We start from the raw sequence: 14712 nt of genomic DNA, 5'->3' as shown, positions 1-14712 counted from the left end.
GCTTTAGGAATATATTGCACTCGCAACGGCACCAAGGAAATGCAGGAATTTCCTTGATCACCTTTGTTTGCGGATGCGTACCTGATAGTTTAAAGATGTTTCCAAACCATGGAACAATCTCAGAATTGTATTAATAGTTGTAGTTCGTTACCAAATTCAGAACAACCAGCCATTTCCTAACTCTTTATTTCAAACCAGAACTTTCTTTTCCAATACCAAATTTGCCACTAATTATACATTTTCCTTCCACATATTAGACAAAAAAAATAAGCATCTTTACAATATGCTAACCTGCCAATCAATTCTTTTGATATGCTACAACAGCTCTGTTATACACAACCTTCCCTTTCACCATATGAAAGTGAGATGAATGCTCCTACTGGAACAAAGTCTGGCTGCTACTGTTTCAAAAGTGATTTATTCACCCCATGTAAATCCTCAACCAATTATTTCAAGCTACGAAATCATGAAATACGTGGGAGGAACTGAACCTGTGCTGCCTGTTCCCAGGATTTAAGCACTCAAAATCTGTGGCCCCAGCCCCCACCGAAGATGCTGCATTGTAGATATCATCATCCCCTCTCATGGAAACAAAACCATGATGAGTTGTGCCTGACATTGGAAGGTTGCCACCCTCGCAGTGCTGCAAACCCAATGTAAGAGACACCCCACTTCCATTTCCAAACCTTCCCACCTCAGACATTTGGTACGCAGCGGCAGCAGCCGCTATAAACCTATCACCACCCCCCTCGGAGTGAGCCATAGCATCAGAGAAGAGACCACAGTCATCCATACTAGGCCTTTGGTCCTCCCTCAGCTTTAGCAAGCCATACTCAGTAAAAGCCTCACCACGTGTGCCATTTTGGAAGTTGCTTCTTGTAGTTGATCCTGCCATTTCCATATCAGGAACGTGGTCAGATTTGGGATCCATCAACTGTCCTGCACTGCATCTTTCAGTGGCTGTGGAACTAGCACTTTGTTGGAATTCTTCCCCTCTGTCTTCAGAGGTTCCCATATCACCTTTTCTTGCTTTGGCTGCATTTTCAGAAGAAGAATTAGAGTCCATCTCTGCATCACCAAGCTCTTCTTTGTACATCTCTTCAACCATGGGCTTCCAGAGACGCACTCGTGCATTAATGAACCAGTTTGATACCTGAGCAAGGCAAATGAAGTGTCAAGAAACAGGTGGCACATATTGATCGAAGGCAAGCTGACCAGCAAGAGGTTTTGAATCGAAGTTTTAGTATATTCAATAACTCAATAACAGTTTCAGTAATTAACAACTAATTTAGAGATATAGCTCATATTTGAAAGATAGGTATAGAGAGGACTGGTTCCCCCAATGATTTTGTTGGCAACTCAAAATCTTCCCCACCAGTCTATTTCTTGAAGTCCCATTATAGATGCAAAATTGGTCTATATCTTTACAAGAAGATTTCGGCAAACAGTATAGTAACTTTTGAATCCAACAAAATGAGAGTATATGCTGTTTTTTCACTTAGTTCACCTTCACCATACTTAACAAGGCCCACTCTCTCTCAACATCTCCCCATTTGCCACATCCATAGCCTTTAGGTTTCAGCAACATTTAAATTGCAGGACCCAAAACGCTGCCAAAAGGAGGTGTTCTATTTTGACTCTTGTTTGTTTTTTTAGAGAGACTTGTGTATTTCAGCTCTCTTATGATAAAGACTCTCAAGTCTGATTGAAGACTAATTTCTAGATGAAAAACAAGTTCTAGTTAGTTTTTACCTGACTTCTAGTCAAGCCTGTCTGCCTTGCCAGCATGATCTTATCAGAATCCTTTGGATAACTGGTGAGCAATAAAAAGACAATTAACCATGGTTGAAGTGGTAATGTTAACAGAAAAAGGTATGAAACCATGAAAAGAAGAGAAAAGACTATAGTTAGTGGATTTACGGGTGGAGAAAATGCTCAAACAGCCAAGCACGAAGAATTGAAACAGAGCTTTCAGGCAGACCCCTTTGTGGCCTCCACGCATGCTGTTGCATCATACCAAGTTGATGAAGAGCCCTCTGTTGTCTAAGGTGCTGGTCCACATACCGGAGTCGTGTAATTCCAACTCCTTTACTGTTTTCTGAAGTTTCTTGTTCCCCGAGGCTTTTACGGGTTGCATGAATTTGGCCAGTTATTGCATCACGCAAGCACCGAAAGTGACGGGAAATAGTCTGGAGGGCAAGCGCTGTGTATGGTTTAGCCGCTCCACATCCTGATATCACATCAAATGAGGACACCACAATTTGCATCTGATGATAATACTGTTTGTATCGTCTATCAACCTGTGACAACAGAATAATCGTCATCAGACCTCATAGAAGAGGAAGTTGGAGCAATAGTATGAATATAATCACAAGCAAGGTTTGTACAATAATCAGATAGACTGACAATGAAATCATTTACATGCATGTGGAACTGATCCCAATGCTGGAACTTGCAGCCTTGTGGTAGCAAGTCCAAGACTTTTACCATTACACTGAGAAGTGGCCCTAAAAACGATATAACCTCTTCTATCGCACAACAAAAGACACACAAAAAGACTTGGTGAGGTAGTCTGTAAAACTACATTGAAGCTTGATATCTCCACAACTTTTTTAAGGTGATACTATGATTATATACAGTGCCGAAAGGCACAAGCATAGAAGGTTGGGATCTCTACCATATATTGTTCTTTTGAATGTTAACTAAAATCTGAAGAAAGAATAGCAGTCTTAGAACACATGCATCAATCCCAAATGTTCTTGGAAGATGAGGAAAATTTTATGTCAGGCACAAGGCTTTAATGCAGACTGAATTGTAATGTTATTAAATATTATGAACAATAATCGCTACCATAAGAGAATTAATGCCCAAGGCTCTCCAGAAACTTCTGTTATGAAGCTCAGTAAAAGCTCTTTACCAATTCTACTTAATGTGGGTATCCGCAAGAGTAAAAAGCAAAAGTTGTAACACTATGATCTTCCTAAAACTGCCCATGGGACACCTTGAGGATTATACTGTAGTATGAACAATGACATTCATTTACGCCTCTGGCTGGAACCCACAATTATCAAAGCAAAGATTGTCCCAGTGTGAAAGCTCGTAACTATCAAACCAGAGTGTTATTGTACTATCATTCTTAAGAATCTCAGAGACATCTGCAGAATCATTGCTTCAGTTACTAGTGGTATCCCTTCTAGACATTAGCAAATAACAGGTTATATAGCCAAACAAGATCCTCAAGTTCTTTTATTTGAATCCGTACATTGCCTCCAAAACACAGAAAAATAGAAAAAGTCTGCACTCATCGAATTAACAAAATGAAACTGTTCAAAGGACTTGTATCTCTGCTACCAGTATCATGCAACAAGTTGGCATAGGTAGATAGATGGTTTCAGAGAAAAATGAAAACAAGAATTTAACACAAAAAAATTATAGTGATTAGTCAAGGTACAGGACAAGGAGAAGAAAGAAAATGATTCTTCAGGACGAGGCTCAGGGAAACAATAATGTTTGGTGTTACCTCGTCTAGCATGGATAAAAGCTTTGTCAACTTGTTCTGTAATTCTTGTCTTTCAGCATGTGAAAGCTCACTTGGCGAGTTGGTGGATTCTTGAAGGTTTGAAGCACCATTCTTTGATCCACTATCACCATCCTTTGCACTGTTCAGTCCATGTTCACTTGTGGTCTGGTTTTTCTCTTTATCAGGTTGCTTTATCGCTTTTCGAACATTGACAACTTCATCAAGTAGTTGTTGTGCTGCCTTCAGGTACTTGGAATTGGGAATTGTTCTTGCAATGCTATTCATTCCATATGGAGATAAATCACCTTTATTCATATCGTGATTACCCCCAGAAAAACCAGGTGTCAAATAATCAATATTTCTTGACTGGTCATCCCTGGAAGAGCCATTCCTGCCACCACCGTCACCTGTAATTGAAGAATTAGGACTCAAGAACGAAGTAAGGCCTGGATTGGTATTCCGGTAGGAAATCGAGGGCATTTGAATTCCAGATTGGATTTGGGTGCCTAGACTGAGAGATAAACCCTGGCCCTGCAAGCTCTGTGCCCCGTGAAGAACGCTGGAAGCACCACTCACTGAATGCATGACTAGCATCTCATTTCTACCATCCCTCCATGCACCAAAACCATGCTCCCCTATTCGTGATCCACCCAGATTTGACAGGATTTCTTGTTGCTGTGGGGTTGAATCAGAATTCTCCACGGACTGAAATTCAATACAGTTGTTTTGCTGGTGAGAATTCCCAGCCAAATTGTCCGAGTATGATCCAGAATTCATGTACATCATCATATTGCCAGGAAGAACTGGCGCCTCTGGATATGAACCAGGCAGATATACCATTGCAGCACCATCTCTTTGATTATTTGAACTAGTATAATAGGTAGCCATATGTATTAGCCTTGAGACTTTCCTGCCTGGTTATGCAAGTTCAATCACATACCGCCCAGGGAACTGAAATGAACATAGAAAACGAGCTTCCATTACCATCAACTGTAATAAGTATACTTAATACCTGGAGGGTGCTTAACCACTCTTATCATTAGAGTTGGAATTCCAAATTCGCAATTTTGTGTTCACACGTAGATATTGTACCCACACTTAAGTATAAGCTCAAAACGAGAATAAAAAATGACGGGAGAAATTGACCAATACAACAAGGGAAAGAAAGAATACACTTTAAGCTGAAATGAAATCCATAGTATTTCAGTATCATGAGCTAAAAGGGGAGCTCACAAGTTCTTGGCTACGATAATCAACAGTTAACACCACAGGTAGATTGGACATAAAGAACAAAAGAATCAAAAATCAAAAGATCCTTGTATGCAAAAAACCAAAGCTTTTTAAGGGGTTTGACAGTTTCAAAGAGATAAAAAAAAAGAAAATGGATGTAAACAATAGCAGTTAGTGAATTCTAGAACCGAAATGATTAAAAAAACCTCTTTGAATCGATCCAGTATAGACGTACTAAAGAAACCACAAAATCCATAACCTAAATCCAAAAATTCCCCTAAAACAAAAAAATTCTGAATTTTTCAAAGTTTACAGACATTTAAAACCCAGGAGAATTATTTAAAAACAAAAGTTTTGATGCCCATCAAGCAAAAGAAAAGAGGGGGGAAAAGAACATGATCCTGAGCAGGAAGCAGGACAAGACCAATATATATCCAATTTTTTTAGGAAGAAAGGTCCGTAGATTATAATCATATAATCACCATCATCGTCTTCTCTATCTCCAGCAACAAAAGAGATAGCAGACAGAGACACACATGAAGGAGAAATAATAATAATAAAATACTAGTAAAGATTGAGAACAAAAAAATAATCCAAGAAACCAATCAAGCAATAAAAAATTACCTGGAAACCAGTAACACTTGTGGGTGTTTTAGGGAACAGAAAATCTCAAAGACAACTTGATCTGCTGATACACAAATCTGATGATCCCAATACAACAAAACAACAGCAGCACAACCCTTCACTTTTCATTACACAGACCTATGTATGTACGCATAATACATACACATACACGCCATGAGAAGAAAAGCTTCAATATTTTTTTCTTTTTTTTTCTTTGCCCTGAAAAAGAAAAAGAAAAGAAGGTGCTAATAATAATAATTGAAAGCAGGAACAGCAATGAATCTTCTCACTTTTTTCATCTTTTTTCTCTCATCATATATTCTCTCTATCCATCATTCCATTAAAACCCCACGTGAGCATCTCTCTCTTTCTCTCTCTCAAAAGAAATGATTTCTTGGTGTGTATCGTTTTGTTGTCTCTTGAAATAGTTATCTCTTCGTGGAAAAAGCTTTGGCTTTTGGGGTTCTCTCTATGCTTGATAATTCAGCTGTCCAAGATGTAGTAGTAGTTGGTGCTTGACTTGTTCTTGTTGTGGCTGTTGTTGCTTCTAGTTCTAGTTCTTGTTTGTTGTTGTAAAATCTTGAGGGTTCTGTTGAAGACTGAGGTGTTTGGTTAAGGAGTTCAATCTCTAACTACCAGTTGGTAGACCTAAAACCCTCTCTTAAACCTCCTTAAAAAAACACTACAACCATTTCTTTCTCTTTCTAGCTACTCTCTCTCTCTAACAGCTTTCAAGCTGGCTGTCTTTCTCATCCTTAGCATGGAAGGTCTGGTTTTGCTGCAATACCCACCATATAAGCATATTCTATTCTTTTTTAATTGGTTTTTAATTTGACAACTTATTCTATTCTTCATTGTTTATATTTATTTATTTATTTTAATTTGTGAGGAGCACCATTAGGTGCCTATATCACTATATTTGTCCTCTTGTTCTTACAAATGTTGAGGATTTTGTATTGGACCCTCTCTTTTTTCTTGTATTATACTTCTTCCCCTGCAGTCTGCGTTATTCTATGATCTGCCATGATAATGAAACCAGAATAAGAGAAACAACATTTGCTTGTGAATCGAACATTGCCATGTTTGGTGTTAACAATTACCAGCTAGCTCTTTCAATTTAAAGAGTTTTTGGAACCCCACTCTGTGATTGAGTGCTTGCATCTTTTTACCTCTTTAATGAAATGCTCACCCCAGATGAGGAATGATGTAGTATTTTACAAGGTATTTATCCTTGCTATAAGTATATTCTGGGATAGGAGCAGGACGAAAAATACTCCATCGTAGTACTTTTCTATCCTTCGATTGTTTGTTATGTAATCACCATTATCGTTTTTATCACACGGATCATCAAACGAAAGGCAAAAGGGATTATCTCCAAATTCAGAAAGGATATACTGATGAATTATATAAATGTATGTGTGTGCAAGCAAAAGCATTGTCTCGTGGGAACAGGCAACCAGGCATAGCTCTTTCATGCCAGGGCCTCAAGAGACCTGGTTCGTTTCTGTACGCAAGACAGCTACATATATTACTACTTGTAAAAGAGAAGAAACAGTCAGTTGTTTAAGAGCTTGGCGAGTTAACGAGTGAAGATATACTAATCAGCGTCAGTGTAGGGGGAAACAGCTTGATGTAATGCTTGACAAATGATACCGGATTGATTCAACAATTGATCATTGAAATAAGATTAATCAAACATAAGTTTGGGACAGTGTGGTGTTGCTGTCTTAATTGACAAAGAAAGATATTCCATATGAGATGCGGTCTGAGTGAATAGAATGTGCTCGAGATTGTGTTTTCATGGAAAAGTTCCAAAAATCCCTTTGATCTTTTCGTTTTCCTATCATCATAGGGTATTGACCGTTCCATGGTCGTAAAATCAAGGGTCATTTTCTCCTTGATGGTATAAAGTTGCAGAACTAAAAGAGACTCCTCCTCTTTGGCCAATGGACCCCTGCATTTATACAAATGTTAGGCAGTTTGGACGATGATGATGGGTCCAATGACTTGTTTTGGCAGGCAATTTCCAAAATTGTTTTTTTTTTTCTTTATCTTCTTTCTTCTTCTTTTTTTCTTCTTTTTTCTGTGTGTGGTGGAACTCTTCCAGCTTTGATATATTCTATTTTATGGAAATTTGTTTAATGGTTTTTGCCCTCTTAGCTGGCTCAAAATGTGTTTGGGAGGTTGATTATAGTTATTTTTTAAAGTGTTTTTTTGTTTAGAAATTCATCAAAATAATATTTTTTATCTTTTAAAATTATTTTTGAGATCAACACATCAAAACAATCTGAAAACATAAAAAATTTATTTTTTAACAAAAAAAAAATAATAAATTTTTAGAAACGCAGGTTAAACCATGTTTCTAAACACTCACTTAGTAAGACAGTGATCTAAATTATATTACGGTAGAAAATCTCCCACATGAAATTATAAATTATTTTTTAAAATATTTTTTATTTAAAAATATATATAAAAAATAATTATAATTACAAAAATTTGACAAAATATCAGCACGGGCCTCTATCAAAGGGAATATAAAAAAGAAAAAAAAAACTTAATATTAAGCAAATGATGGACGGATGAGTGCCACGTGATGGATGTTGGATAAGACTGATTTTTCATTTGTTAAATTGCTGTGACCCCTAACTAAACACAAGTTGCAATTTACATATACATCGTTGATTAGCTTAGAAGATAAAACAAGTGAAATAATTATGACTTGCAAATCTCTCAAATTTCTAACAACCTCAACCTTGTTGAATCCGAAGGCAAGGAAGAGGGGGCAGTCTGGTAATAAACACAAAGTCCTAGGACCAAACCGAGAAAGCGAACAGAATAATAATATTAAAAGAGAAACAGGAGAGTCTATTGACGTGGGAAAAGGGCTTGGTACTTGGGATTCGTGAAAAGAAAGTGAAAGAGAAATCTAAGGTTAGGAAAAGGAAGGCTTTGATTGGTTGAATGAGCGAGGAGAGGCCATGGAATCGCTATCATACGTTCGATTTTCAAAGGTGAAAGCTTTTTCTGACACACAACCGCACCCTACCCTGAACTGTTCATTTTTATATTTTAAAAATGTTTTTTAAAAAAATTTATTGTTTTTTATATATTTTTAAATCATTTTAATATCAAAAATAATTTTTTTAAAATAAAAATATATTATTGTAATACTTTTACAAGCAAAATATATTTTAAAAAGCAATTATATTAAAAACAATTAAAGATATTCGGCCTATCTTAAACCAAGTGGTTTGTTACTGGGTTTTGTTGTTTGTATTGTTTTTTAAGATATGTTTATCTTGAAAATACAAAATTGTTTTTAAATTTTTTTTTTATTTTGATAGGTTATCTTAACATGCATTACAATACCAAATTAGTATTATTTCACTCTATTATAGTATGTTTAGAAGCATAATAACTTTTGTTCTTTTGGTATTTTTTAGATTTTTTAATGATTTTGAAATGCTAATATTAAAAATAAAAAAAATTTAAAAAAAATTATTTCAATATATTTTTAAGCAAAAAACACTTTTAAAAAACATCTTGCATTATAATATCAAACACACACTATGAGTGATTAAGTTTGTGTTTGATATTATGCTATAGATTATTTTAAAAAAAATTTCTTAGAACATATTTAAATAATTTTTTTTAAAAATTAACATCAATACATTTAATCCATAAAAAATAGTAAAAAATAATTAATTTAATGTTTTTTTCAAAATAAAATATATAAACCACTACTCTCAAAGATGCGAGGCATAAATATATAAATTTTAAAATCAAATATTTATTACACTATACTTTAAAACTTGTGGAAAAATTACTATATTGATATGCTATACATAAAATGTTTGTGCTGTCGACCACACTATAGATATTCAGAGGACTATAAAGGGCATTATCTTTTCTATTTTTTATTCTAAAAGTTACTAGTATGTGTTGAGTTAAGATATAGCCATTAAATCCAAGAAACTTAAAATAATATTTTTTTATATTTTAAAAAATTATTATTAATCCACTGCAAATCACTAGCTAATATGCTAATTTTAGATTTCAAACGTGTATTCATGCAAGATTATAGAAACAAAAATTGAAAAGTGTCCTCCTAACTTTAACTCTCTGTATTTGCTATTTAAACTTTTAAATTTATCTTATTTTAATCTTTAATTTGTTTAATATTATAATAAATATTGAACTCAATTTTATTTATTATTAAATTAAAAAATAATAATAAATCATTCAAGTTTCAAATCTACTAAAGAATACTGATTGGGGAAAAAAAAGTTTGAAACTAGCAATTTGAAGTGTAAATTAATAAAAATACTAAACGATTGTGGCTAAATCAAATATTATTTATTATAATAGTATATTATTTTTTATAATAGTATATTATTTTTTTAATTTAACTATTCAACAACCCAAACTTTTATTTATTTAATTAATTTTATCATTTAATATTAATTTATTTTAAAAATTATGCTTCATATTTTTTTTATTTTTTTTTCTATTGGATTATGTATTAAACCTGTAAATTTGATTTTTTTCAACATCCAAATACTAGATTTGTTAGAAATGAGGATTTATATATTTTTTTTCAAATTTCATTTTATGAATTTTATCCTGATCCCATGACTTATGCTATGGATTTAACTGATTAATCCGAGTTGACCAAAGTCTTTTTTCTAAGCTGTTTTTTCTAATTAAATTTTTTTATTTCACTTTTCAACATTGGATTGGTTGGAAATCGAACTTTATAATTTTTAGTGATTTGCTTTCTATGATATTATTTTGGTCTCATGACTTGGGTTGCAGGTTTAGCAAGTTGACCCGGGGTTGACCCTGTTCATTTTTCTTATTCTTTTTTAAGTTGATTTTTTTTAATTGGGCTTCATCTTTTTTTTTTTCTTTAAATGGAGTTTATCCTAATCTCATGACCGAATCGCAGGTTTGACATGTTGATTCAGGTTGTTTTTGTATGCTTTTTTTAATTTTTTAATTGATTTTTTTTCAAATGTCACTGTTCAATAACTCGATCTTTTTTTTTAATTTAGTTTTTCTTCTTCAATTTAATCTTTCAATGTTAATTTGTTTGGAAACTGGGCTTTGCAATTTTTTTTAATTTGCTTTCGTGGAGTTATCTCGGCATCATGAATTTATTTATTTTTTTATATTTCAACCTTCGATATTGATTTTGTTAGAAATGAAGCTTTGTAAATATATATATATATATATATATATATATATATATATATATATATAAAGTTATTCTTATCTCATGACTTAGGTTGCAAGTTTAATAAGTTAGCACGAGCTGATTTTTATTTTTTATTTTTTTAATTGATTTTTTTTCTATTTTATCTTTCAACGTTAAGTTGGTTGAAGTTTGAATTTTGTAATTATTTTTATTTACTTTTTATGAAGCTAGTCTGATCTCATGAGTTTGGTTGTGAGTGTAACAGGTTAATTTAAGGTGACCCATGGTTTTTTTTTATCTTGTTTTTTAATTATTTTTTTTAAATTCTGTTTTCAACATGGGGTTTATTAGGAATTGACCTTAGATGTTTGAATCTAGCATCTTGTCAAACATCCCAGGAGCCTAGGGTTGACGTGTATCCAAGCTCGAGAGAGTTGGGTCTGATATGTTGTGAGACCCTCAAGAGTTTGGGTCTGGCGCATAATTGAACCCAAAAAAATTAAATCTAATGCCTCTTCATACTCTTTTCTCATGGGTTTTAGCCATAAGAGGATGAATTTTGGTATAAAATACATCGAACCATTACTTTTTAAATTATTTTTTTGTTTAAAAATACATTATAACTATTATTTTTAATACATTTACGATAAATAAAAATTTTGAAAAGAAATTTTTACTACACTCGATAACAGGTGTAAGTGTTTTGCAATTCAAACTCTCGATGTAAATAATTTTGTGATTTTTAACGTCTGATTTGTGAGTATCGCAGCAAATGGTCCATTCTGTCTTGACTGTTGAAGTACATATCTCCGGGAAAAATTAATGCGTGCCCAGGAAAATAGAAGTTCTACTCGCAAGAACTTGCTAATTTCTTCTGTGCAATAAGATTTCAAAGGTGAGAAATTGAGAATCACTCCCTCGATTCATTTATATTCTTACTATTAATTTATCTTGTTTTTACTGTCATTATAAACCGAAAAAACAAATATGAACTGCTTTTTTCAGCTCGACTCCGGCACAGGAGAGGTCATGGTGGAATGGGACTCTACCGATTCAAGAGCAGTGTCAAGATCAAGAAACACACGACATTGCAAGCCATCATAAGCTTCGAAAATACATTTTTGGATGCATGCTGGTTGGACTTTTATTGCACCAAACCCTAATTTAATAAATCCCATGGGACCATCACGCGAAGCCCCGGCCGGCACGTAGGCTCTCTTCATTAGCCAAAAACACAATCTACCCTCCGAAGGAAATTGATTTTATAAGCTATTTTGAAAACTCCCACCTTATCTCATCCAACCACCTCAAAAATAAAATATTAGATAACCAGAAAATCGCCACCTTTAATTTAACTTATGCGGAGCTTAGTCGGTATGATGAATGAATAACAGCTAATTAATTAAATAATCTCAATGTTAATCAGGGGGTTAAGTAATTGTTTGTTTCTGTGTTTCAAAAGTATTTTTGATAAAATTTAAATTTTTTTTATTTTTTTATTAACTTCAAATTAATATGTTTTTAGTGTTTTTAAATTATTTTGATGTGCTGATGTCAAAAATAATTTTTAAAAAATAAAAAAATATTATTAACATGTATTTTGACATAAAAAACTACTTGAAAAATAACCACAACAACACTGCCAAACAAACAAACTGGATTAAGCAGGAATTCGAGTAGATTATTTGACACGTGGCAGTTCCGATTGCTCGATTACTTGGGTGAACCAAGGTGGGTTGGGTTTAAACTTTATAGTGACGCTCTCACTTGGCTTCTTGGCATGGAATGCGGGTCCCATGTCTAGCCTGACGCCAAAGGGGAGCAGCAGGGCACATAGTTCCATCATTTGCTGATGTCAGCAACGACATCGGTAGGGCCCCACCTGGATAATGCCTCGTGGGACCCACTAGCTTGCAAGGACTCGGAGGCTTCTCTTTTCTCTGGTTCCATGGAAGCCACTTTGTCTTTTTTTTGTTGTCGTGATGAGAGAAATGCTTCATTCTTTTAACCTAACCTCTTTAGTTTTTGGGGCACAGCTGCTTTTCACCACAGTGGTCTTGCTTTTAAGTTATATTTGTTTTCGTGTATTAAAGTGTTTTAAAAAGGATTTAATTTTTTTTATTTTAAATTAATATTTTTTTAGTATTTTTGTATCATTTTAATACATTGAAATTAAAAATAATTTTTAAAAAATAAAAATATATTATTTTAATATATTTTTAAATAAAAAATATTTTAAAAATTATTGCTTTTCCATTGTGGGAAGCATGCACGATTCAAAAATCTCCTTACCTATTTATGGAAACCCAAGAGGCCAGAGATGAAACTCTTGGTCAGGGCCATGCCTCCTTGCAAACTTTTATCAAAGACCAGTACGGGTCGCTTGCACGAGCACCGAAGAGGGTTTGTTGTGTGGTTCTTTGAAGTTAATTTGTGTGATCTCAGCGTGAATGCAAGTGTTGGGGATTAATTTTTAGGGGATTAATTTTTAAAGTGGTTTTTTTAGAAATATATTAAAATAATATTTTTTTTATTTTAAAAAATTAATTTAAAATTAAAAAAATAAAAATATTTTAAAAAGAAAATCCAACAGCACTTCTGGAAATCTTAAAGTCCACGTAACTCATTGCTTTGCCCAGTTGTTAGAATATGTTTGGGAACGTGTTTGATCACAGGTTTCACATGTTAATTCAACTTTGTCCAAGATAATTTTTTTTTAAAATTTATTTGTTGTTGTTGTTGTCTTATTTTTTTGGTAATCAATATCTAACCTAGTTATCAAATTACTTTTATTTTTTTAAAAACATAATCATCTTTTAAACTTTTTTTTCTTCAAATTATTAAATTAATCAATATTTATCCATCGTGCGGGGGTACTCATCTAGTTTTTAATTAATTATTGTTTGAATTTAAAATACAATACCATACAACAAGTAAAATTCTTAAAAGTTTTATAATATACTTATTAAAAATAATGATATAAAATCACATCTTAAAGATGGCCTGTTAATTCTTTTAAATTAATAACTTAAATTTTCAGATAAAATCTCAAAATAGAAACAATCCAGTTTTTAGAAAATAATAATAAAATATATGAATAATTCACCCTTTGGAAAATTTAAAAAAGTAGAATTAATTTCAATGTATAAGAGGAGATGACTCAAGATCACGAAATAAAGAAATAAAAAATGACAAAATATTATTTATTCGAATGGAAGAACCACCGGATGTGTTTTTGAATTGTACGATTCCGTCGTGTTTTATGCAATTGTTTAAAATGTTCCTCTACGTAGTTATATATATCTTTACACCACATGATTCCAATCATGGCATATATATATATATATATATATATATATATATATATAATGTCTTGAAATCTTCCTTTATACATACATATTGCAAGATGGTGCCAGTTGCAGATTAGATTTGGCGCTCCGGACCATCTACTTGGCAAGTTGACGAACCCAGTTCTTGAAAGGGCGACAAATCTGATCTCAAACATCTAACGAAAATCTTGAAAATCTTTTGATTTCTTGTCTTAAAATCAAATCCACACCTTTAAATGGTCCACGCTTTACCTGTGGGCTAATTCAAGCCTTATCACTTTTACCGAAATAATGGAGAAGGAACTTCATGATTTTCTAGAATTCAATATGCTCATTAACCTAACAGGGTTTATTTTAATTATTTGGATACTGAATGATTATATGTTCATTCTTAGAAATTGAAAGATCAAAAGATTGGTGTTTAAGGTCTCAGTTCTGTAAAACAGTTGTTTTTGTGAGGTTTTGAGATTTTCTGATTATTACATCAATGACTTTAATGTAAGAAATAAAAAAAATAAGCATTACACTCTAAAAACAAAATTATTTGTTCTTGATCTTTTGTGATAAATGCTTTAAGAATACATGATAAGAAAATAAAAATCATAAATTTTTTTACCTTGATGGTTTGGGAGGTAATTATAACCCTTATACTACGAACCATGCTCTTTTCTCAAAGGATTAAAAATCTTTTCCTCTTAAATATCTTAGTAAGGAAGAAATCTCTTACGTCAACATTAATGTTGATAGAAATATCTCTTACACAATATTAATATTGATGAAAATTATCTTTTCACAAAATTAGTGCTGGTAGA

At 33.0% G+C, this 14712-nt stretch overlaps 1 protein-coding gene across 1 annotated transcript; it reads right to left on the bottom strand.

Moving 5' to 3' along the window:
* Positions 1 to 155: 155 nt before the first annotated feature.
* On the bottom strand, positions 156 to 6189 carry LOC133698589 (BEL1-like homeodomain protein 6). Its single transcript, XM_062121565.1, has 5 exons — positions 5375 to 6189; positions 3521 to 4471; positions 1921 to 2300; positions 1753 to 1813; positions 156 to 1153 (listed from the first exon to the last, which is right to left on the bottom strand). The coding sequence occupies exons 2-5, from the start codon at positions 4406 to 4408 to the stop codon at positions 452 to 454; spliced, it is 2031 nt and encodes a 676-aa protein (XP_061977549.1). The 5' UTR covers positions 4409 to 4471; positions 5375 to 6189; the 3' UTR covers positions 156 to 451.
* Between the last annotated feature and the right edge of the window lie 8523 nt (positions 6190 to 14712).

Source organism: Populus nigra, chromosome 7 (genome assembly GCF_951802175.1).
Source record: "Populus nigra chromosome 7, ddPopNigr1.1, whole genome shotgun sequence".
Classification (NCBI taxonomy): Eukaryota; Viridiplantae; Streptophyta; class Magnoliopsida; order Malpighiales; family Salicaceae; genus Populus; species Populus nigra.
The sequence above is the reverse complement of the archived record's forward strand: the minus strand, read 5'-3'. Positions and strand labels throughout refer to the sequence as shown.